This window comes from Chelonoidis abingdonii, chromosome 4, assembly GCF_003597395.2.
Source record: "Chelonoidis abingdonii isolate Lonesome George chromosome 4, CheloAbing_2.0, whole genome shotgun sequence".
In the NCBI taxonomy this organism is placed as follows: Eukaryota; Metazoa; Chordata; order Testudines; family Testudinidae; genus Chelonoidis; species Chelonoidis abingdonii.
Window position 1 is genome coordinate 23,944,681 of NC_133772.1, and position 24,508 is coordinate 23,969,188.

General features: G+C 53.7%; 1 protein-coding gene across 1 annotated transcript; it reads left to right on the forward strand.

Annotated features, from left to right (window-relative positions):
• Positions 1–771: 771 nt before the first annotated feature.
• On the forward strand, positions 772–6,706 carry ELF3 (E74 like ETS transcription factor 3). The gene is made up of 8 exons (XM_032791875.2): positions 772–940; positions 1,798–2,022; positions 2,379–2,462; positions 2,572–2,697; positions 3,003–3,095; positions 4,030–4,146; positions 5,018–5,213; positions 5,466–6,706. Exons 1-8 carry the CDS (start codon positions 799–801, stop codon positions 5,575–5,577), a joined length of 1,095 nt encoding a protein of 364 aa, XP_032647766.1. The 5' UTR covers positions 772–798; the 3' UTR covers positions 5,578–6,706.
• The last annotated feature ends 17,802 nt before the right edge of the window (positions 6,707–24,508 follow it).

The following is a 24,508-nucleotide window of genomic DNA, read 5'->3' on the forward strand; positions in this document are numbered from 1 at the left end:
CTGAGGACACCGGCTTCTGGGGAGCCGGTGGGAGGGAGCGAGTGTGTCTGGCTGGGAGCCTCTGTGCTGCACAGGGACTGGGGTGCTTTGGGAGATGGGGCTATGGGGTGAGTGGTGATGACTGAATTTTCATATGGCCTCTTTCCCGGTGGAGCAGCCAAACTGCAGCTCTCTGCAAATGACACCGCAATGAACCTGCTAAGTAGGAGACTTCGAGTCCCATCCACCCTGGCCCCACTGCACATCCCCTTCCTCCTGGCCAGGTGCTATCAGACTTACAGCCTGGATGGAAGGAGGTCTTGGAACCAATGACAGCTGCTTGTTCTCGTCCTGGTGCTCTATCAGCGGCTTGCTGAAAGCGCTAAGCTGGTTGGGACGCAGTCTCCAGCCCAGGGGAAGTCTGTCTCTGTTCCCTTTTACAGTGGAAGATCAGCAATGGGCCCAAGGAACATAGGGAGCTTGATAATGGTCCAGTGAGGGCTTGACCTTTTCTGATGTGGTGACAGTTCACCCCGGCTAGAAATCTGCAGGCTGGGCTTTGATCCCGGCTGTCCCGGATCGCGGAGGACCCTGGGCCTGAGGCACCAGAAGGGGCAATCGGGGTGCTGCTCTAGGGAACCATGGAGATGCACAGACTGCTCACTGTAACCCCATCCCCTCCGCAGGGCTGGGGTGGGCTCCATGCTCCCAGGCCGTACCCAGCCCAGGGTTCAGGTGCCGGCTCGGGAATGTCTGTATCCCGCAGGCAGTGCTGGCTGGAGCCATGCTGACAGGTGTAATCTCTTGGCAGAGAGCTTTATGGCAGGATCCTGCGAAATCAGCAACATCTTCTCTAACTACATCAGCGCCATGTACCAGCCGGAGGAGGCTCAGCCCCCCATGGAACTGCTGGCCCACCTGGGGAAGGAGGACAACCTCACGCTGCCTGCGGAGACCACAGGTGGGACCGGAGCCTGCATGCCACGGGGCAGAGCCAGGCATGAGACCTGCAGTGACAATGAGCCAGGGCATAAGCTAATCACCAGATGGAATCCCGCCCCTGGACTAGAAGGCAGACAGAGTTGCGTAGTAGTTAGCATGCAAGACTGGGCTTTAGGAGACCTGGTTCTCTTCCCACCTCCCCTACTGTATGACCTGGGGAAGTCCCTGTCCTCTGTGCCTCAGTTTCCTTGTCTAAATGCTACTTTCAATAGCTCCCGTAGAGGGGTGCCTGCCAGGCTTATCCTATTAATGTGTGGCCCCCATGGGAGGCTGGACAGAAGATGTTTTGAAGGCACAAAGTGTTATCATTATAGTTTGTGTGCCCCATTGCCCAGGGGCTGTGGGGACAGGATGGAAGTTCAGTGTCCTTTCTCGGCAGCATCTGGGTTTAGTCTGCTGCCAGAGACAGGGGACTGGGTTGGATGGGCCACCGGCCAGCTGGGGCTAGCAGAAGGGGAAGATCACTCTCGGGCGGTTGCGTTTGGAGTGTGGGAGTGTCCCTCAAGCCCTCTGGCGGAGCTGCAGTGCCCTTTGGGGAACAACTGGGCTGTGAGCTGAGAAGCTGCCATCGGCCATTCTCTCGGGCCCTGCCGTCAGGCAGGATCTGAGATAAAGGAGCAGGAGACAGGTGTACGTGACAATGCCACAAGAGTGACTAAGCAAGATAACATCCCCCCACCTATCTGACTCTTTGTGCCCACAAGAGCCAACCCCACCCGTTGTGACATGGGCTCACCGAGAGCCCTGCCCAGCCAGCCAGTGCCAGGTGCCCCATCAGGTGAGCAGCTCCCCTGAGCCCTGCTCCTTTCTCCCCAGCTGAGAAGCCAGCGTGGTTCGGCGAGCTCCCATACTTCTGGAGCAAGGCGCAGGTGCTGGAGTGGATTGGCTACCACGTGGAAAAGAACAAGTACGACGCCAGCGCCATCAACTTCTCCTGCTGCAACATGGACGGCTATACGCTCTGCCACTGCACGCAGGAGCAGCTGCGGCTCATTTTCGGGCCGCTTGGGGATGAGCTCTACACCCGCCTCCAGGAGATCGGTGAGTGCCAGTGACCCAGCACAGATCTTCCTCCGCCCCACATCAGCAGGGCCCACAGTGAGCCAGCCCTGCCTAGCCAGCCAAAGCTGGGGACGGGGACCTCCCTGCAGCTCCCAGATTGGCATATCCCCTGTCACTGCGGCCTTATCACCCGGGGCAAGGCCCATTCCTATCCCGAGACTCCGGTTAGAAGGGATGTTTGGGTGGCATATTGGGGAGCATAGCAAGGCTTGCACCAGAAAAGCTGGGGGAACAGCTGGAACCCATGAAGGGGCCCACAGGAACAGCATGGGGAGGTGCCTTTGCCTTTCGTACTGGTCAAATACAATTAATTCCTATCCGCCCCGCTCCCGCAGTCTCGGTCTCGGATGAGCTGACCTGGATCATTGACCTGCTAGAGAAAGAGGACATGTCTTCCCAAGAGATCTTCCAGGACTCCGGTAAGAGAAGCGTCCTGGCCGCATTTTGTCCCTCGAGGCCCCTGCCGTGTGCATGTCCGTTACCTGGACGGGGCTCACCCTTTCCTGCCCTCTCCTCCACTCTTTCTAGAGCTGGGAAACTCGTGCACGAAGGAATCCCTGGAGGAGATGAAATCCACAAACCCTTTCTACCAGGCAGACTTCAGCTACGTTTCCGGTGCCCTGTCTCCAGGCAGCTCTGACATCTCTGTGTCAGGTAAAGCCCTTGTCACTCACGCTCAGTGTTGGGGCATCCTTGGCCATGGGGAGGGCGTGGGCTCTGGCTCTCCCATCAGTCCTAGATGGCCCTGCGTCACATCTCATGCGTGGTTCTCTGGGATGGGGACCCAGTTGGAGACTCTGCCCTGTTTCGTGCGGGAGTTCCCCCAAAACCCTTACCAGGGGAGACCACCTGCTGGGGAGTGTTTGGTGTGTCTGGCTGGAAGAACTGCTTTCTCCTGATTGGAAATGTTTCTGGAGGGGAATAATAGGAAATCCAACCTATCTGCTTTGCCCCCGCAGGGACCAGGATGTCCCACAGCCCCAACTCCCAAGACTCCGGTGGAAGTGACATAGATCCCGACCCGACAGAAGTGAAGTTGTTCTCCTCTGACTGTGAGTCGCCTCCTTCCCGGCTGGCCGGGACAGAGATGAGTTTGTGGCTGGGCAAGGCTGGAACAAAACCTGGGTCAGAGAGGGAAAGGAAAGGCCCCTTCCCACTGGAGAGAGCTTGGCTGGGTCCCCTGGGCTGGGGAGGAGGCTGTGAGAAATGACCCCTGCTAAAGATGGCCTGCCTTAGCTTTCTGTCTCCGAAACTTCACTGGCACTCATTGCCATGGTATCCAGGCAGGATGGGTCAAATCCAGAAGCTTTTATCCAGATCTCCCGCACTCTGGTGGGCTGGACAAAATGGAAGCTGGACAGGAAGTCGCCTTGGCTTTGGCTCTGGGTTTTGCATGAGCTCCTCCATCTGCCCCTGCTTTGTGCACAGGGAGGGGATGCGATCTGCCTTTGAGATCCTCTGCCTCAGCAGCTGCTGGCAGAACCTTGGTGCCGTGGTGACCTGGGAAGAGGTGGGCGATGGGACAGATGCCAGCAGCACCATGGGTTGGCATGGGGGTTGGGGACTTGGCCAAGGTGCACCTTGCTCCCACAGGGAACGGTCAGAAACCCTCTGGCACAGGGAGCTTCTTTGCATGTCTGTGCCACACTCAGCGTAACAGGGTACAATGCAGTCCATAGCGACCATTTGAACCAGTGTCCAGACCTTCTCCCCATGGCATGCCAGGGAACTCGAGGTGTAGGAGATGTGGGAAGGGGCCCTGTCACTGGACGGTTAAACAGGGACCGCCGGTTAGGTCGGGCAGGCTGGCAGTTCCCTGAGCCTGCAGAGGGGACCTGTCCCTAGGCACCTACAGTGAGCATCTCCCCTTGTATTTCTAAAGAAGGAGGAGCCAGGAGCTGAGGCTGCTTAGACCCCAGGGGGCAGGGTGGGCCCACTATAAAACCCAGACAGGCCCAGTAACATGTCCCACCTCCTCCCACGCAGATGGTTTTGCTGACTGTGACAAAGAGGACGTCAAGCATGGGAAGCGGAAAAGAGGCAGGCCCCGGAAATTCAGCAAGGAGAATAGAGACTGCCTGGAGACCAAGAAGAGCAAGCACTGTACGTGAGAGGCCAGTGGGGCTCCTGTGGGCTAGGGTTGCTATGCCCTGGCTTGTCTGGGTGCTGAAGTTCATGGCCAGCCCTGGAATTGACCAGGACAGTTGTCTCAGCCATCTTTGGGGAGGGGAGGTGGGAGGAAGGATGGAGGTTCATAGCCCATAGTACGTTGAGGGCCAGCACCTTGCACGGTGTAGCCTTTAGGCACTGATCCTCAAAGGTGTTTGGGTGCTAACTGCCATTGATTTCAAGGGAATCGGGGCTGTAGTGACTAACTGGGAGCCCCCAGTGCTTTCCGATTGGTTGCTGATGGTCCAGTAATTCCTAAGGGTCGATTCCTGGTCCCAGTGCCCGGCCCCAGTAGGTGGGCCAGGAGCCAGGGGGTGCCACCACGAGGCTGGGGCCATGGGGGAGATGGACTGGACCTCTGACCCATGGCATGGCTGGCGCCATGGACTATTGCTCAGTGGCCGTTACAGCACTGTCGTTGCCTCCTGAGCTGATGTGATCCCTGCCTCACCTGTACGGGGGCCGGCGTGGGACCAGCGGATCTGCACCATCCACAGATTCTCCCCTGGGGACTGGGGCTCAGGTGCCTCAGTGGGTCACAGCTGCGTAGCCTGTCTGGGCTGCAGCCCCCAAGTAAGCTCCCATGTGGAACAACATGGGCTCTGCTGCCTATTGGACCATCTGCACCCACGGAGTGGGAGGTGGGGAGCTGATTTGTTCCCAGGGTGCAGGGAGCTGCCGCTGTTATCATGGAGCTCCCAGCCCTGGGGCAGCACTATCCGCAGAGCCTTCTTCAGCCTGCTGGGGTCCCAGCTCTGCAGAGCCCCCCCACTGAACTGGACGGTCCCTCCTCTCTCTGTTCCAGCCCCGAGAGGGACTCACCTGTGGGAGTTTATCCGGGACATCCTGCTCCACCCTGAGCTGAACGAGGGGCTGATGAAGTGGGAGGACCGACGCGAAGGCATCTTCAAGTTCCTCCGCTCCGAGGCGGTGGCTCAGCTCTGGGGGCAGAAGAAGAAGAACAGCAGCATGACCTATGAGAAGCTGAGCCGGGCCATGAGGTGGGTGTCAGGGGATTGCCCCCATCCTGCCCAAGAGATGCAGAGAAGTGGAGCCCCAGCCTGTCTCCAAGGCTCAAGGGCCTACCTCCATGCTTTGCCTCCTCTGCTTCCCTACCCTGCCCCGACAGCTCCTCTCCCAGCCTCTGTCCCCCAGCGCCTCCGGCCTCAGGCTCTTCCCTTCCCAGATGGCCTCCACACTGGCTCACTTGGCTGCCTTGCATCCAGTGCTGATGTCCCCTCCTTCCCTTCCAGGTACTACTACAAACGGGAAATCCTGGAGCGGGTCGACGGGAGGCGGCTGGTCTACAAGTTTGGGAAGAACTCCAGCGGCTGGAAGGAGGAGGAAGTATTGAACCGAAAGTAAGGAGCCGGGGGAGCCCTACGAGGACTAGGGCTCTGTCCATCTGGCCCAGGGGTGAGACCCAGGGCATAATGCACTAAACCATGCTCCCTAGACAAGAGTTTTTGTCACACGTTGGAACCCAAAGCTGCTGGCCTGGGCAGTGTGTTAGCCTCCAGCCCCTTCCTTGGGGCACAAGTGTATGTGCTGGTTACCCGCCAGCACCTAGCTAACTACAGCTGATATTTTGGCTCAAGTAGGTTATTGTAAACCATTATTTCTGTTGTTGCATTGCTGGACTCTTCTTTCCAAGTGGAATTACAGTGACTTTGGCTGTCCCCAAAGCCTGGAAGAGTGGAAGGGACATGCTCCGTTCTTCACGATCGAATTCGGGGGACTTCAAACGTGCTAGCAGAGCAAGGGGCCCTGGCTACTGCTGCAGTCAGCTGTGGTCCAGGAAGTGGGATGCACCGATGTGCCAGCTACAGGGGCACTGGCCGCCCCGTGTGATAGATGGAATGAAGAGAATGGGCACTGAGCACTGTGTCTTTGCCAAGCATGCCATCTCCGCGCTGCCTGCCATGGGGCTGCTGCCAGCCACGCGGGCTGTGCACTGGCATGAGTAGCCTGCTGCTCTGTGAATGGCCCAAGCAGAGAATTTCAAGCAGTGCTGGCCCAAGGGGAGTCGGAGGAACTGTGAATTTCAGACGGCTCCGGAGGGACCGTGATAGTAGCCGGGGCATCAGGCAGAGCTTCCCTCTTTGTTCCTGGGACGTTTGCCTCCGTGCCCCCCAAATCCCATCCCCTCAGTGTGATAACATCCCCTTTCCCCATGAGATGCTCTTCTCCTGCTTCTAATTTATGTAACATAAACAAAGGGTATATAATGTATATAGAGAGCTATTTTTTCATAAATAAGCTTGTTCGTGCGTGATTTTGACTGTCCTGGAAGCACTTGGCCTCTTCGAACCAATGACTGTTCTCAATATTCAGCTGGACTGAAATAAGGTTCTTCTGACCTTTGAAGATCTCTGTACAGAACGCGGCATTAGTGTGTCCTGGCACTGAGGGGTCTGGTGGACACATGAGGTCTTTTTCTGTTTCGATAATGAGTATATTAGAAATAAATTGTTGCCTTTTTTTTTTTTTTTTTTTTTACAAATGGTGTACACTCCTCCTCCTTGTGGCTTCTGTAATGGCTGGGGGTAAAGTGAGGCCAGGCTGTTCGGGGGGGAGGGTGTCACAGAGTCTGTGGTCGCAAGAAACTGTAGTCACCCCTGCTAGTCTGACCTCCTCCATAAGGTTGCCTGTCTGAACTGGAGCACATCCTTCAGGGAAACATTCAGGCTCAATTTAAAGATGACTGGTGTTGGAGAAGAACCCACTGCTGCCCTTGGTAAAGTTGTTCCAGGGGTTAAGTACCTTCACTATTAAAAAATGTACACTGTATTTCCAACCTGAATTTGTCCAGCTTCAGCTTCCAGCCATTGGGTCATGTCAGACCTTTGTCTGCTAGACTGAAGAACCCACTGCCAAAGATTTGTTCCCCAAGTAGGTATTTATGGGCTTTGATCAAGTCACCCCTGAACCTTCTGTTGGTTAAGCTAATAGATTGAGAGCCTTGAGTCTGTTCCTGAAGGACACGTCTGTTCCCCCATATTTGCTCTGGGGCCATCGGTCCCTGCCTGAAGTGCAGAGCTCCTCAGTTCTAATGCAGAAGGCTCCCTGGTGGAGAACCCTGGAGGAAGAAATGTCTCCGCAGCTGAGCTGCATTTTCCTCCCAAAGCAGTGACTTGAGGGGAGAGAGCTGTCCACAGGGCAGGTGCAAGGACGTTTTGCATCCTAGGCAAAACTTCCACCTTGTGCCCCCTCCCAAACCCTGTGGCAGCGCTCTGCCCTGAGGCACTCCCCCGGGGCAGCTCCCCACCCCGCCATCCACCCTTAGGGGCTCCCCCTGCAGCAGCTCCCCCCCTCTGCCCCGAGGCACTTCCCCCCCCCAGCAGCTCCCTCCTTCCACCCTGAGGTGGTCCCTCTGCAACAGCTCCCCCCCTCTGCCCTGAGGCACTTCCCCCCGCAGCAGCTCCCCCATTCTGCCCTGAGGTGCTCCCTCTGCGGCAGCTCCCCCCCTCCACCCTGAGAGGCCCCACCTGTGGCAGCTTCCCCACCCCCCTCTGTCCTGAGGCACTCCCCCCCGCGGCAGCTTCCCCCTTCCGCCCTGAGGCACCCCTCCCACGCGGCAGCTCCGCCTGGCCCGGGGAGCCTTGCGGCAGCTCCCCACCCCAGCTCACCTCTGCTCCGCCTCCTCCCCGAGCATGCTGTCGCCATTCCACTTCTCCCGCCTCCCAGGCTTGCGGTGCCAATCAGCTGTTTGGTGCCGCAAGCCTGGGAGGCAGAGAAGCAGAGCAGGGTGGCATGCTCAGGGGAGGAGGCGGAGCAGAGGTGAGCTGGGGTGGGGAGCAGTTCCCCTGGATGCTGTGCCCCTCTTTACTTGCTGCAGGTGGCCCTCCCCACGCCCCCCTGCCCCAGGTCCCTCTACCTAAATGGCAACGACGGCCAGGGCGGCTGAAGATCCGGCTGCTGTGGTCGCCGCCGAAGGACCCGAAATGCCGCCCCACAAATGCTAGCACCCTAGGCGACTGCCTAGGTCATCTAATGGGTTGCACCAGCCCTGGCTGTCCGGTTCTTAGCTCTGCCGGGGAATCACCAAGTGACCCTGTGCCTCAGGTGTGAAGTGGGGATGCTCCCAGACTGTGGTGAGGATGAGCTTATGCAGAGAGGGAGGGGGCTGTGGAAGGGCCTAGGTAGGCAGGATGGGCAGGCCCTGCAGCCCGCATGGACGCACACACAGGGTCCCTGCTGTTGTTGGGGCGGGGTGTTGAAAGGACCTGCCATGTTCTCTTCTCTTCAGGTTCTTCCATCTGAGCACCTTCCAGTGGTGCATTAAGCAACATGGTTCTGTCTGTCACCCTGGCTGTCTTTGCCCCTTGTTCTCTGGCTGGAGGAGCTGTAGTCTGGCTCTAGCTTGCTGCTCCAAGGCTGTGGGTATGGATGGGTTGGGGGACCACGCACTTTGATCAGAGCCCTCCTGGGAACCTGACCCAGTCTGGAGAAGCCAGCGCAGTGCTGTAGCCGCCAGAATGGAGCTCTCCTTAGCTACTGTTTAAGTGTAAGGTGGTTGAGCAAAGGATGGTTCCCCTGTGGTCCCTATAAGGGACATCCTGGGGAATCTCACCCACCCTTCTGAGCCAATGCCCTCTAGGTAGCTGTGTCCCAAAGGTGTCGCCGTGGCTTGCGACCTTAAGGAGACTGCCAAGGCCACTCCCATCCCAAGATCCCAGGTCACCCCACAAACTTTGCTTTGTGAAGAGTCCAACAGACAGGGGCCTGTCAGCCCCCAACCCAACACACATGCAACCACCAGTCCCACGGAGCAGCTCACTCGTGCCAGACTGCTTCAGCACCCCACCCCCCAACTCCTAGTTCTCTGCAAAGCAAAGGCCTGAAGGTGAGGAAGAGTCCGTGAAAGAAAAGCCCCAGTGCAGCCCTTTCCCACTGATGCCTCTGGGTTACACCCAGGCTGCTTGTGTTCTGGGCTGACCGCCCCAGGCGTCCGCTCCCGGGCAGGGTCAGTGGGTGGTAACCACACAGACAGCAGGGCTTGGCCAGATGTGCACGAAGGCTCTACTCTACCCCAGAATAGCTTTGGGGGAGGTGGGAAATCGGTGGGTTTGGTGTGGCACTAACATCCTCTCATCGCAGGGGGACTGGCCCCTTTAAGAGGGAACATGGTCCAGGGCACCTATGATGGCCCAGCTACTTCCCAATGGGGCTTACGAGGAGGCACCTGGGCCAGATATAGGAGGTGAGGCAGGGCCAGGTGAGGCAGTTTGAGACCAGAGGGGAGGTGGATGGATGGAGCAGCAGAGTAGCTGGAGGGAAAGCACTGCAGGAGAGCAGCAGCAGGAGCTGCCAGTGAGCAGTTCTGGGGAGAGCTTTCAGGAGGACTGGCTCAAGTGTCAGGAAGGTTTGTCCAGGGGCCCCTATGACTGAGGGGAAGAAGCAGCTTGGTGAGTGCAAGCTGGGCCCAGGCATGAGGGGTTGACTCTGGAAGGAGGTTTCCCAGGAGCACCAAGGGTCTGAATTTGCTGTTGAAAGAGGCAATGTTCCTTCGCAGGAATGGATGAAGGGGAAACTGAGGCAGGTCTGCCTATGCTGCTGAGGGCCTCTGCAGGAACGTGCCTGTGTCAGGTTTTCCCTGTACCCACTCCTTTCTAAGAGCTGGCACTTGCCCTCTACTCCTGCCCCCAAAGCACCAGCCCCTGTTGCAAATAAATGTAACACGCGCTTGGAAGAGGGTAGTTTCTTTTTTATTACCTCAGAGGGAGCAGTTAGAATGTGGGGTTCAGGTGCCGGGGTAGCTGCCTGGGGCTCCTCGTGTATCTGCTCTTTTGTTTTTAGGGGGTTTTCCTAGATCTCCATCTTTACCACTAGGGTATTTCTTGCCATGTTAAAGAGCCTGGACCCTCTCTTGCTGTGTAACTGCCTCGGCAAAGCATCTCTGTGGCTCATCCCTGAGTGTCGATCCTCTGTCCCTGGCAGAGCATCCCACTTCCATTCAGGAGGAGTGAGATCAGTACATGGAGGGCCTCATCTGCACTTGGCCAAAGGGTCCCGAGGAAGACCCTAGAATTTCTCAGCAGCAGCTAGATCCTAGGAGGTAGAATCCTCCCCCTGGGGGCCGTCTTAGCAGGGCAGACTTTCCCCTCTGCTCCAGCCACTGCAGGCTGCACTGGATATGTCTGAGTAGAGGAGACAGACCCAGGAGCACATCCCCGACTCAGGCCTCCCTGACTCAGCGGGTGGGTGATATTGCCACAGCAAGAGCAGAGGAGCTTTCCCAGTGGCTTGCCTTGTACAGATCAGGGCGAGAATGCATTGGGACCACGCTGCTCCGACCAAGCTGGAGCACTGCACGTGTGTCCTCCACCAGCTGTGCCTCAACAGCCAGGCTCCCCATACCCATGAGACTTTAAAGAAATAATCAGTGTGGGCTTCTGGTCTTTGCCTTAGGATCTCACCCAGCCCACATTGTCCATCTTTTCTCTATAGCCATGAGGGCTAGAAATGTCTTTTTTTTTTAATACAGCTGCAATTTTTCACATTATCACTTGACTCCTGGAGCTGGGGCTTGAAGAAAAACACCACCTAGCTCCAGATTGGTGACAAAACCAGGAAAGTCGCAAACACCAGGTCTGCCCCATTTTGTGCAAGCTCGATGAGGGTCTCGGGTACCCAAGAAGCTGCCACTGCAGCTCTGGGCTGGGTGAAGCGTGTGTGCTCCTGCTCTGTTACAACCTGTCTTGGGCCCAGTGGGGGCACGTGCAGGGAGCCATGGCAGGGTTTGGTCCAGGGGGGCCAGCAATTTGCTGGCCTGTCACTAGTGCGACTTGGTCAGGACTGTGTGTCCCCAGCCAGAGTTTGTTGGCTTTGGGGAATGGGTCCTACTCCAGTAACCTCCTCTGGCTGGCAAAAGAGAGCTCTAGAAAGAAGCAGAGCCGGAGATGCTGCACTCCTCCACCCCACCACTGGCTGGCTGCATGGAGCCCAGATACCATCACCAGGAACCCAGGGGAGCAGGTAACAAGCTCTGGGTTGGCTTGTGAAGGTCAATGTGCTGGGAAGCCCTGAGAAGCCTGGCGACACAGCTAGCCCCCTTCTGTGGTGGGTAGGGTGGGTATTGGCTCTCTTGTGCCAACATGGGCTCCATACAGCCAGGCCTGACTGTTGGTTTAGGAGCCGTGGCAGAGGCCCTGCCGCCCTGCACCAAGGGAGGGTAAGTCACAGCGTGGGTCTGGCACCAGGCCCCTCTCTTGTTCTTTCTACATAGCTGGAGCATGAGGTAAAGGAGCCCATGGGTATCAAATGGCGCGCAGGAGCCCTGGGGCAGCACGGAGTGGGTGAGGTGTTTATCCTCAGTCAATAGTTAACCCCAGCAGATTGGCAGGGAGGGAATAGCGGCTTGTCACGCATTCGGCCGCCCTGGCAAGTGCACCTTGTTTACTGAGGCAGTTTCATTTCTCCGCTGCTGCTGCGGATTATGTTACCTAACCGGCCCGAGCCAATGTTTAACCAGCTTGGGCAGCCACCGCAGCCAAGCTGTCTGTCTCGCCTGGCCTCACCCCGAATGTTCCCACCACGGAGCCAGGCAGCCTGACCCGCTGGGGAGCCAGGGTGAGAGCTGTTGAGGGGGGTTCTCCTTGCAGTCAGTTCCCTCAGCTGGGGTGGTCTCTGCCCAGCAGACAGTAGATGCAGGAGAGCACCCTGCGGTGGTGAGGCTGGGCTGGTCAGGGCAGAAGAACAAGCGGTGAGAAAGGCCTCCCCTGCAGACTCCCACGAGGTTCAGCCTCTCCCCAGGGTGTCTCACAGTGATATAAAGCCCTGGGAGAGCTGGTGAGAGGCTGCAGGGCTCCCGTCACACAGCACAGGCAGCTCCGTCTGCCAGCTCATCCTGAACCCACGCTGAGGCGACAGCAGCGGTTGTGGGAGGGAGGAAGCCCTCAGGAGAACTCTCCTTCCTCCTAGCAGCCCCCATTATCGAAGGCACCTCCCTGCAGATTGCCCAGGTGGACACAGCCCCAGGCCTTTCAGACTCCTGCCGGTGCCCCAGAAGCGCCCCTTCCTGCCTGCCAGGAGATTCGGCCTCACCCTATCAGATATAGCCCTGATGGTGACCCAGTCATGGCCTGGAGGCTCAGTTCCTATGGCTTATCCTGCCTCAGAAGGGAGCTATCACATACCAGGATAGCATTAACGCTGGGACCAAACACAGTAGCCCCTCTGCTCCTCAACACACAGCCCCTGGGTTACCAGCTTTCTACCCACTACTGATTCCAGAGCTAGGTCATGACATTCAGCTGATTGCGAGACAACCTCCTATGACAGCTATGTAGGGTGACCAAATGTCCCAATTTTATAGGGACAGTCCCAATATTTGGGTCTTTGTCTTGTATAGATGCCTATTACTCCCCACTCCCTGTCCCGATTTTTCACACTTGCTATCTGGTCACCCTACAGCTATGATCCACAGGGACAACAAAGCTATGGCCCAAGATGGGGCGATTTGTGGGTACAGGAAACAGAATCTTTGGAGTCAGGCCTGGACTGTGGAACTCATTGCAACCAGAGTTCTGCTGTGGGCCTCACCATGAACTAAAAGCAGCAAGACTTATTTATTCCACGTTGCTTTCTCACCATAAATACTTCTCATACTGAAACTAACATACAACACAAGCACAAACAGTCTTATCAAATTTACTTACTCTCGGTGCACCAGAAAGGAGAGAGATATTGGTATTGTTGGTTACTTTTAATCCCTGGGAGGCAGGCAGATAGTAGGGTGATGGGTGTCAGAAAAATCTGGGGAGATAGGGAAAAGAGGCACTATTTTCTTTTCTAGTCAGTACAGAGACTAGACAAGCTCCATCTGCATACTGTGGTTGCATCTCCTAGCTCCGTAGTCAACATGAACTTCATTGATCCTCAGTTGTCAGGCAGCCGTGAATGTTCTGGCACAAGATTACATGGAAACAGCTTGACCTTGTTTTGACTTTATTTATGAAGATGGATTCTCAGGTTTTGAACCTTTTTTCTGCATAAAACCCTCAACAGATAGACAGCCCTGGAGACAGCAGCTACGCTGGCTGATCTGGGATAGAACTTCTGGGACAGGGTGAGGGAGACAAAGCTCTCAGGTGATGTGTCTGCTTCCAAACTGGTCCCCTGTGGCAGACCCTGACTCGGATGCTGGAGCCGTGCAGTGCCATGCACCCACCAGCTGGATTTCTGCTTCATCATTTAATCTCGAGCCAGCCACCGCAGTGTTTCCCAACCTGAAGTCCCAATGCTGCCAGTGCCGGGGGCTTGCCCTTCTTTCAAATCCCCAAAGCTTGTTTCCAGAACCAGTTCTGGTTGCTCCACAGTGGCTGAGCTGGTGCATTGCTGATGAAACCCCCACACTTAAAGATGGGGAAATGAGGAGTGAAGGGCTCCATAAACCTGCTCCTGCCTGTGTGATAGGCACATGGGGGGCCAGCTCCCAGACTGCAAGGGGAGGCGCTGTCAGGCCCACTCTGGGTCCCCATGGCTTTTAAAAAGTCAGCCACGAGAAAGGCAGGGCACTGCGTGTGAAACTCTTGCATTGTCTTTTCCCACTCTCCCTCTCTGCATTGGGAGGTGTCACTTGTTTTGTGTCAGCCCTCGCTAGGGAGAGGTTAGCACCTCCCAATAATACATGGCAGTTAAGCCCAGAAGGGACTACTAGGTCCCTTGGATAACACAAGCCATTGCATTCCCCACAGTTACCCTTGTATTAAGCCCAATAACTTTTTTAGCTAAAGCATCTCTTCCAGAAAGGCTTCCATCCATTCTTGATGTGAGGCCCTCCACATCCCTTGATAGTTACCCTCACCATGAAAAAATCTGTCCCTTATTTCCCATTTGATTTTGTCCAGCTTCAGTTTCCAGCTGCTGGTTCTTGTGCTACCTTCCTCTGCTAGATTAAAGAGTCCATAGCACATGTTATCTCCTCCCTGAGAAGGGACGTATACGCTGTGGCCAATGCAGGCCTACATAGCCAGAGACCCTTGGGGCTGTGCCCGTGTAGACCAAGCCTGACTTCAGCCTGGAGAATGGGCAAGGAGACCTGCAGGAGGCTGAGGTTAAGAAATGAAGTTTCCCAGCTGAAGAGCCCAGGAACCAGTGGGAGACAAATGGGACAGCAGGCCCCAAAGCTGAGATCAGGGGCCGATCTCACAAGTAGGAGGGACGCAAACACTCTGAGAAGGTGAAGTGTCCTTTTGAGAGGATTGGGCCCATCCACATCCCAGGAGGGAGGGAAGAAGGATTGCTGGAAATCAGGGTCACGAGCAAATGGTAGGGAAGGAGCTGGACTGGGCAGAGGGAGAAGCATCATGGGAATGGCCAGGCAGATGCAGATGAAGATTAATTGCCCCAGCCATTACTTCTTCTCTCTCCCTACTTCACCCACTTCCCTCTCCCCTGGACTCAGATCCTTCCCATTGTTTATCTAGGTGCCCATGTTTGCAACGGTGAGCCCCCCAGTCACATCACCAGGAGCGGGACTAGGCTCTAGACTGGGAGGTACTGGAGGAATTTTACGGGCAGAGCCAGAGTCTCTGACCAGCTCAGATCCCTTTGCATCCTTCCAGCAATGGAAGGGGAGGAAGGGACCATTCCCTTTCCACCTCCCTCCTGGCAGAGGGTTCCCCAGCGGGCACACTACTGACAGATCTGGCTCCAGCTGGAGCTGGCTGAAAATTCCTTGAGCAAAAAGTTTTCCTGCCAAAAAGGGGTTTGTTGAAGACAAACTTTTGGTGGGCAAATGTCATTTTCTTTGAAATTTTGGGCTGGGACATTTCTAAAGGAAAGACACGTTTTTGATTTGTTTCTGACTGAAATGTTTATTTTGGGTTTTGAAAATGGAAAGTTTACCAGAATTTTAGATTTTCCCCACCTCTGAACCCCACCTTTGTTCATTCTATTGTACACAAAACAGGGCAATGTCTAGGCTGGGGTTTTTCCCCCTACTCTTAACTCAGTTTTTCACTGTCCACTTTGTAGCCTTCCAAACAACTGAAGACATTTTAGGCAGGTATTGACTTTCATTTTCCTTTTGCTGCCCTGGAATCTTTCCAAAGTTGGAGATGCTTTGGAAAGTTACAGAATGGAAAAAAGAAAAGAGGAATAAAAGAAAAAGAGGACAAAAGCATTAACCCCTTCCCCCCCCCGCAGAGAACCCCAGCCATGATTCATGTTAGTGTATTTGATGGCACAACGAAAATAAATGGGAGAAGGTGAGGCGTGGGGCATTCAAAATTTCAAATATCCTTCTGTTTTAGAGAACCACATTGAAAAGAAAAATGTCCCGTCAAGCAAATTGAAACAAAAATTTCCATCTGATAAGAATCAAAATAAACGTTTTGCTTTTAGTTCTGTTTTGAAATTTTGCAGCCAGAAAAAAATAGAAAAAATTTTAACATAAAATGTTGGAACAAATTTTGTTTGAAATTTTTTGTAGAGCAAAGACTGGGTTTGTCAACTAGCTCCCTTCCCTGGCCTGTCCCAGAAATCCCCAGCTGGCAGGTAAACTGGCGAGAAAAAGGGAGGCAAATGGACTCCTTGAAAGTTCCCCCGTCCTGCTGCTCTGAACAGAGCTCTGGCACAGCCCTCAATCTGGGCCGTGGCAGTTTTGCTGGATTCCAAGACCTTGCATTTGGCTGACCCAGATTTTCTGAGCTGGCATGCAGAGTCAAGAGCACTGTGGGGCTGGTAATGTATATGAAAACCAGCTTCATAATTCTGTCTGCAAACCGGCCCAAACTTGTTTAAGGTACCTGAGCTTCGCCAAGAAAACAACAAAACAAAAGCCATGTCAAGGCCAGGCTATTTCAGTTACAATGAACCCCAAAATACTTAGGCACACGTCCAAGATGCGAGGATTCCTCAAGTTGGATTTCGATTCATCCACAGGTGCCGACATGGTGGGTGTGCCCATGGAATAAAGATACGGGGTGTCCAGGCCCCACCAGCAGGCCCCAGAGATCAGCTCCTCCTCCAGCCTCCCCAGCGCCTCCTGCCTGCCACAGATCAGCTGTTCAGCGGTGTGCAGAAGGTGCTGAGGGGAGGGGGTGGAATGGGGCAGGAATAGGCACAGTGGGGCCTTGGAGTAAGGGGTGGAGTGGGGGTGGAGCCTGGGGCAGAGCAAGTGTTGAGCAAAGGGGAGGAGGGGGAGGAAGCTGCCATCCTGATGGAAAGGTGCTCGGTGATGATGAAGAGGACCCCAGAGTGGACACATGTCACCCCATGTGCCCAGGTATTAAGGAGTGGATCAGGCCCCCCACCTTCGCCAATTACCTGATCAAAGGCTCCAGGACTTGCAGGACAGTTCTATGTTGGGTTGAGATGCCACCTGAGCATTCACAGGGGGCTGCCTGGGGATTTGGCATGGGATGGGGGTACATGTGCATTAGACAGTGCCAGGCTAGCTGGGAACAAGCTGGAAGTCCAAAAATATCTCTTTGAAAAGTATCTGTTAGGAACACATTTTCCTCTGTAGGGGCCAACATATTGACCTTGAGATTCCTGATTTAGGTGCCTATGTGCTGAATTAGGCACCTGTTCACTTCTCAGGCCTGATGCCCAGAGGAGGCGAGCACCCAGAGCTTCCACTGACTTCTTGTGGAGTGGAGGGTCCTCAGCACTTTGGAAAGCCAGGACCCTATGGATTTCAAGATCTTGCTTGAGTCACCTGTCTTAGAAATATCTCCTTGTGATGGGGAAGGAGTCAGCCAAATCCCAAGATAGACATGGAGATCCACCACATCCTGGTGCCCCCCTGTTCAGGGATGGGAATTGTGTTATACAGGGCAGGAATTAGCACCACTGGTGGTTGTGTTTTATAGGGGAGAGATTAGCAAGGTGACCACCCATCTCTTATTTTAAGGGACATCTCTTGATTTCTCTTATTTCATTGATTTGTCTCCTGGGAAGGGAAGGCTGAACCAAACCTTGCAGAGCAGAACTAAGCAATGTAACTGTTGATTAAACTGTGTTGTCAGTGTAGAATTCAGCCTGAAGAAACTTCTCTGTTTGCATTGTCCTAGGACTGCACTACTGCAATAAAAATCATGGCTGTGGCTCCTTGCTTGAGATGGTGCCAGTTAAATATCCAGAAATGTCTCCTCCACAGACCTCTTTTCTTGCACTTATAACACAGGTAAGGAAATGATAGAAAATATTTCAAACATTTCTGGAAAGGGCAAGGTTCATTAATGGTTGAGTGAACAGCAAATTCTTGCCACATAAGGACACTAGTATGCTTTATTGCCAAGAAGGTTCAGTGAGCAGGGGAAGGAGGGGGATTTTTTAATATGGTAGCCAATTTGGTAAAACCTGTGGAATTTATGATGTCAGTTTGCTACCTGAAATGCAGCAGTGAAAGGCATATTTCCTTGTGTAAACAGAATCAGACCGACTGCAGAAACCAGCTCGATATTGATTTGCTAAGTCTGCGCTTCAAATTCAAGTTAATTTCAATTGCACATGTAAAGAGTGTTACGAACTGATGTCAGGAAGCAAAAATGTATTGAAACATGAAACATGAAAACTGATCATAAGTATAATTTTAAATTGAAGCTTATAGTTGCATTGTGTACTTGAGGGCCGAAGAAATGTGCACTTGAGAGAAAAATACGTGATCTGCTAAGGGGTATCGGGTTCCCCTAAAATGCCTCTTAAAATAAAGTGTTGTCCCTTATTTTTCATGTGGTTTTTCCTTATTTCCCTCCAACAAAGATAGTCACCCAAGGGGATAGCCCTGATAGGGGCTGCGTTATGCAGAGGGAGGGTTAGCAGTAGCACCGCTGGGTATTGTTTTCAGAGGGTTGGCCGTATTAGTCTGTAGCAGCAAAAACAAGGAGTCCTTGTGGCACCTTAGAGACTAAGAAATTTATTTGGGCAGAAGCTTTTGTGGGCTAGAGCCCATTTCATCAGATGCATGGAGTAGAAAATGCAGTAGAGAGGTATAAATACACAGCATATGAAAAGACGGGAGTTGCCTTACTGAGTGGGGGGTCAGTGCTAACGAGCCAATTCAATTAAGGTGGAAGTGGGCTATTCTCAACAGTTGACAAGAAGGGGTGGAAATCACTTTTGTAGTACTAATGAGGCCAGTGTAATCAATTTCAAACAGTTAACAAGAAGGTGTGAGTATCAGCAGGGGAAAATTAGTTTTTGTAGTGACCCATCCACTCCCAGTCTTTATTCAAGCCAAATTTGATGGTGTTCAGTTTGCAAATTAATTCCAGTTCTGCAGATTCTCATTGGAGTCTGTTTTTGAAGATTTTTCATTGAAGAATTGCCACTTTTAGATCTGTAATTGACTGACTACAGAGATTGAAGTGTTCTCCTACTGGTTTTTGAATGTTATAATTCTTAATGTCACATTTGTGTCCATTTATTCTTTTGCATAGAGACTGTCCAATTTGGCCAATGTACATGGCAGAGGGGCATTGCTGGCATATGATGGCATATATCATATTGGTAGATGTGCAGGTGAATGAGCCCCTGATGGTGTGGCTGATGTGATTAAGTCCTATGATATGTGGACAGAGTTGGCACCGGGGTTTGTTGCAGGGTTCAGTTCCTGGATTGGTGTTTTTGGTGTGTGCTGTGTGGTTGCTGGTGAGTGTTTGCTTCAGATTGGCTTACAGATTCTCTGTAAGTGAGGACAGACCTGTCTCCCAAGGTCTGTGAGAGTGAGGGATCATCTTTCAGGATAGGTTGTAGATCCTTGATGATGTGCTGGAGAGGTTTTAGTTGGGGGCTGTAGGTGATGGCTAGTAGCGTTCTGTTACTTTCTTTGTTGGGCCTGTCTTGTAGTAGGTGACTTCTGGGTACCCTTCTGGCTTTGTCAATCTGTTTCTTCACTTCATCAGGTGGGTATAAAAGTTTTAAGAACGCTTGATAGAGATCTTGTAGGCGTGTCTCTATCTGAGGCATTGGAGCAAATGTGGTTGTATTTTAGAGTTTGGCTGTAAACAATGGATCATGTGTTATACAGCTGGATTGTGGTCATGCAGAGCTCATGGGCTGGGCTGTTTTATATGGGGGCCAATCACCAGCTTTGCTCACCCTCTCCATGTGCCCTCCACCCAGGGGTGGCTCCAGGGACCAGCACACCCAGCGCGAGCCTGGGGCGGCAAGCCGCGGGGGGCGGCGTGCCGGTCGCTATGAGGGCGGCAGTCAGGCTGCTTTCAGCGGCTTGCCTGTGGGAGGTCTGGTGGTCCCGTGGCTTTGGCAGCAATTTGGCGGAGGGTACACCGAAGGTGCGTGACTGGCAGACCTCCCGCAGGCATGTCGCCGAAAGCCGGCTGACTGTCATGCTGGGGGCGGAAAAATCCATAGAGCTGCCCCTGCCTCCACCCCTGCTGGGAAATGCTAGCTCAGGACTAAGCCGCCAATGGGACCATTTCCCCCGCTGGCAGGAGTCACCACGGCTGCCTCTGTAACTAAGCCATGCCAAGCTGTGCCTAACAAACTGGCCTCCTCTTTGCTAATTACACGGGCAACATAACAAACCCAGAGGGGGATCTTTTCTCTAAGAGCCCTGCCCACTGCCTGTACTTTGTCTATTATAACCACGAGCTGTTTAGTTGTTAAACAAGTCAGCAGCTATTTACTCCATTCAAGAGGAGAAACCATGGTGACGGGGCATGGCGTGCTTTACAAGCGCCCTGGAGACAGAGCCTGTGGGTTTAGACAGGGGAGCGCACTTGGGGCTTCTTGCCCTGTGGCCATTTGGCACTCACTGGCTATTCTCGCTCAGCGGCAGGTCCCTACGTGCTAGCTGTGGTGCCATTCTCCACTCCCTCCACCACCTCCGTCCTTCCCTATTTATCCTCCTCTCTTGTCAATGGCAGCCCTTTGTCTGGGCTGAGCGTTTGGGTCCTCGGCTTTGTGCACACCCTGTGACATCCCATTGCAGTGGAAAGAGCCTGCGCATCTTGGGGGATGTCTCCTCTGGAGCTGGAGGTGGGATTTCAAGCTTGACACTGATGGAGCTAGCATGCTAGAAATGATGGCATAGCCACTATGGCATGAGCAAGTGGATGGGCTAGATGCCCCCAGTATGTGCCTAGGGCACTGGTTCTCTGCCCAAGGGCCACTTGCAGCCCAGTCAGCACACAGCTGCGGCCCACATGACATCCTCAGGGCCATACAGGTCATATATACATTGTGTGGATGAGGCCCATATAACACATAGAGAGCTGTATGTGTGGCCCACAATGGTAAATAGGTTGAGAACCACTGACCTAAGGACATAGGTGCTGACTCTGTGGGTGCTCCGGGGCTGGAGCACCCACAGGGGAAAAAATGGTGGGTGCTCAGCACCCACTGGCAGCCCCCATGGATCAGCTCCTCCCCCACCCACCCAGTGCCTCCCACCCGTCGGTGGCCCCCGCCAATCAGCACCTCTCCCTCCTTCCCCGTGTTTTCTGCCCACCATGAATCAGCTGCTTAGTAGCATGCAGGAGGTGCTGTGGGGGAGGAGCAGAGCCAGGGTGTGCCCTGGGAAGGGGACGAAACAGGGTGGGAAGAGGTGGAGTAGGGGTCGGTAGAGGCAGGATGGGGTGGGGGCTTGGGGTAATGGGTGGAGTAAGGGTAGGTCCTGGGATAAAGCAGAAGCCAAGCACCCCTCAGGAAAGGAAAAAGTTGGTGCCTGTGCCTAGCGACTTGAATGGGATTGTACTCCGGGCAGCGAGGCCATCCTGCCACCCTGCCCCTGCAGCTCCACGCCTGGTTTTAGTGCACCAGTTTGATCAGAGCTGGCATGTGTGGTACCTCCAGCTCCAGTGTAGATGGACCCTCACTCAGCTCTGGCATGTTGGTCCCAGGACCATTCTTCTCGTGGTTTGCAAGGTGCTGAATCCAGGAAGCTTTCCTATGCACCAAAGCACTTAAACTCCTGCTTTGTTTTTAGAAGTCCCAATGAAATCAGGGGGCTTTAAGCATATGCTCAAAGTTAAGCATTTAGTGTTTTCCTGTACTAGGGGCCTAGTGCTTTAAGCTTCCCCCTGCCAAGGGGGGGCCAATGCAGATGCACCATGTGCTCTCCTAGCTGTATTCTCCAGCAGAGACATACTCGTTCACAGGTTGACTTCTTGGGAAACTCTGTACTGTATTTAAACCTAAGGTAGAGTTTTCATCTTGTCATCTTTTAACTGCACTGAAGAGTTCCTTCCATAAGTAAGCAGGGTGCAAACCCAAAGCCCCTTTGCCCAGTGGAGCTCATAAACAACTTGTGCCCTATTTTAAAGGCTTTCAGGGGCATTGAGTTGTACCAAGGGGAGGTGGGGGGATTTCACCTTTTGATCCAGTGCCGCCTTCCTCTGTCTGTGGCAGCAGGTGAGACTAACACTGCAGTTCCTGGGGTTGTATGCCTAGCTACGGAGGTTCTCCGGCAGATAGATGGGCAATGCAGAGCTCCCCAATCAGATGGCTCACAGCTGGTGACTCTTTATCACTTTTAAGCACTGCTATGAGCCTAGTGTGTGGGAGACAGGGCGGGTAGGACAGGTGTTCTGGGAAATCCAGACGTGGGTGAACCAAGCATTTGGAGTTTGTAAAGATTACGGCTGACCTCACTGGCAAAATCATGAAAGCTGGAGGCAGAATCAGTGGTTGGATGACTGACCTGGATCTGGAGGAAGGCGTGGACTGCACCCTCAGCAACTTTGCAGATGACGCTAAACTGGGAGGAGTGGTAGATATGCTGGAGGGTAAAGATAGGATACAGAGGGACCTAGACAAATTAGAGGGTTGAGCCAAAAGAAACCTGATGTGGTTCAACAAGGACAAGTGCAGAATCCTGCACTTAGGAAGGAAGAATCCCATGCACTAGTACAGACCAGGGACCGAATGGTTAAGCAGCAGTTCTGCAGAAAAAGACCTGGGGATTACAGTGGACAAGAAGCTAGATATGAGTCAGCAGTGTGCCCTCGTTGCTAAGAAGGCCAATGGCATATTGGGTTGTATTAGTAGGAGCATTGCCAGCAGATCGAGGGAAGTGATTATTCCCCTCTATTCAGCAGTGGTGAGGCCACACCTGGAGTATTGCGTCCAGTTTTGGTCCCCCCACTACAGAAGGGATGTGGACAAATTGGAGAGAGTCCAGCGCAGGGCAACAAACATGATTTGGGGGCTGGGGCACATGACTTACGAGGAGATGCTGAGGGAACTGGGGTTATTTAGTCTGCAGAAGAGAAGAGTGAGGGGGGATTTGATAGCAGCCTTCAACTCCTGAAGGGGGGTTCCAAAGAGTATAGAGCTGGGCTGTCCTCAGTGGTGGTAGATGACGGAACAAGGGTCTCAAGATGCAGTGGGGGAGGTCTAGGTTGGATATTAGGAAACACTATTTCACTAGGAGGGTGGTGAAGCATGGGAATGGGTTACCTGGGGAGATGATGGAATCTCCTTCCTTAGAGGTTTTTAAGGTCAGGCTTGAGAAAGCCCTGGCTGTGATGATTTAGTTGGTGTTGATCCTGCTTTGAGCAGGGGGTGGGACTAGATGACCTCCTGAGATCCCTTCCAACCCTAAGATTTTATGATTCTGTGACTCCGATTGAGGTCCTGGTCCCCAGTTTCAGTGCTGCTCCACTGCCATAAGGCTGGAATAGTGCAGCTGGGATTCAGGAGGTTTGTTTTGCCAAATCAGGGAGCTCAGAGCCGTGGAAGTAGTTTTCTCAAAGATCAGTAAAAGTTCCTTTCAGGTTAGGGTTATGCTACACCTTGTTGTAACCCTTCCACATCATTACTCATGACATTCCTCCTGTTTGCTGCTTTATGGGAATGTCCAGAGCTTGCTCTGGTGCCCAAGGCCTCTATCTAGTTTTTACTGTAGGGCCTGCAGGCAGACACCTCTGAGCTCTGGCTTGCCCTGTCCTGACCCTGCAGAAGGGAGAGGGGTGTGTCCCAGAGAAGGCTCTCACCGCTCCAGGCCTTTCTAAAGTGGATGAATCAGGTGTATCACTCACATAGCAGGAACCACCAGAACTGCTGCAGTTACATAATAAACATCTCGCTTCTAAAGGGGAAAACAAGTTGTATCGGCGTTGCCCAGTAACCCCACATTCAAAATGTAAATATCACCCTAGCCCTGAATCACTATCAGGTGCCTCTGGGGTTGCAAAACAGTTACACAGTGTTATGCTACTGCTCGAAGTGTGGGTCTGAGCGCCGGCAGGATTAGAGGGGAGAGCTGGTTCTCACAGGCTCTGGGCTCTGCATCCGCCACTTAATCAGACCCATCGGGGTGCAGAATCTTAGCTCATCGGCCCCCATTTCCATAGTGTCTGAGCATCTCGCAACTAGCACGTTTACCCTCACACATTCTGGGAGGCAGGGCAGTGCTAGGATCCCCACTGTGTAGAGGGGAAACTGAGGCACAGAGCGAGAGTAAGTGACTTATCCAGGGCATCCACGGTAGAGCCAGGACTGAACGTGGATCTCCTCTGTCCTGTGCTAATGCCCTAAGCACTGCAGCAGATGTGGCCTCTTTGCAGCACTCCCTTTTCCCATCTCTCTTATCTGGTTCAGTCAGTTCCTGCTGGAGTGGGGGTCACCGGTACTCAAACTGAAACAGATGCCACAGCAGAGCTCCCAGGCATCCTGGCCTCCCTCGCATCATTCCGGCAGCAGAACGTGCCAGGCCATGCTCAAGCTATGGCATTTTGAAGGTGCCAGGTACCACTCAGAATATCAGTGGAGCTGGCATCTGTGGCACTGCTCTCGTCACCTCCCCCAGATGAGGCTCTGGCGTGCCATTTCCCAGCATCCCACACTTACTGCGTCATGCCCTGCCACTGGAGGCAGGCCGGAAAGAGTTTCTTGCTCAGGGGAGTGCAGGGCTTTAGCAGATCTGTGGGAGAACAGTGGGACGGGACTAGGTGAGGGTGCTCCAGGTTCAGTTTGAAGCATGCTAGGTGGAAAGGGGAGGACTGGGATAGCAGGGGGTCTATGGGACCAGGACAGGTGAGGACTGAGGTGCACTGGGGGCTCTGTGAGGGGTGAAGAAATGGAACAGCGATGATGGCGGTCACTGCAGGTTGGAGGTAAGGGGCATGTTACACAGAAGAGACTGGAAGAGGCAGAGGCCTACATCAACCCCCTGCTGCTTGCTGCTTTCAGACTCCAGCTTCTGGGAATGAGGGACTTTTCCCAAAGGCTGAAGCACCTCGTCTTCCTCTCCCTTAGCTCTCTGACAGCCAGCCCTACCAGGGGGAGCAGGGCACATATTAGCTGAGGATTTCTGGTTGTGTGGAACACCCCTTATTAGGGCTTAGCAGTGATTCCTCCTGCCTAATCCTACCGCCAGCTG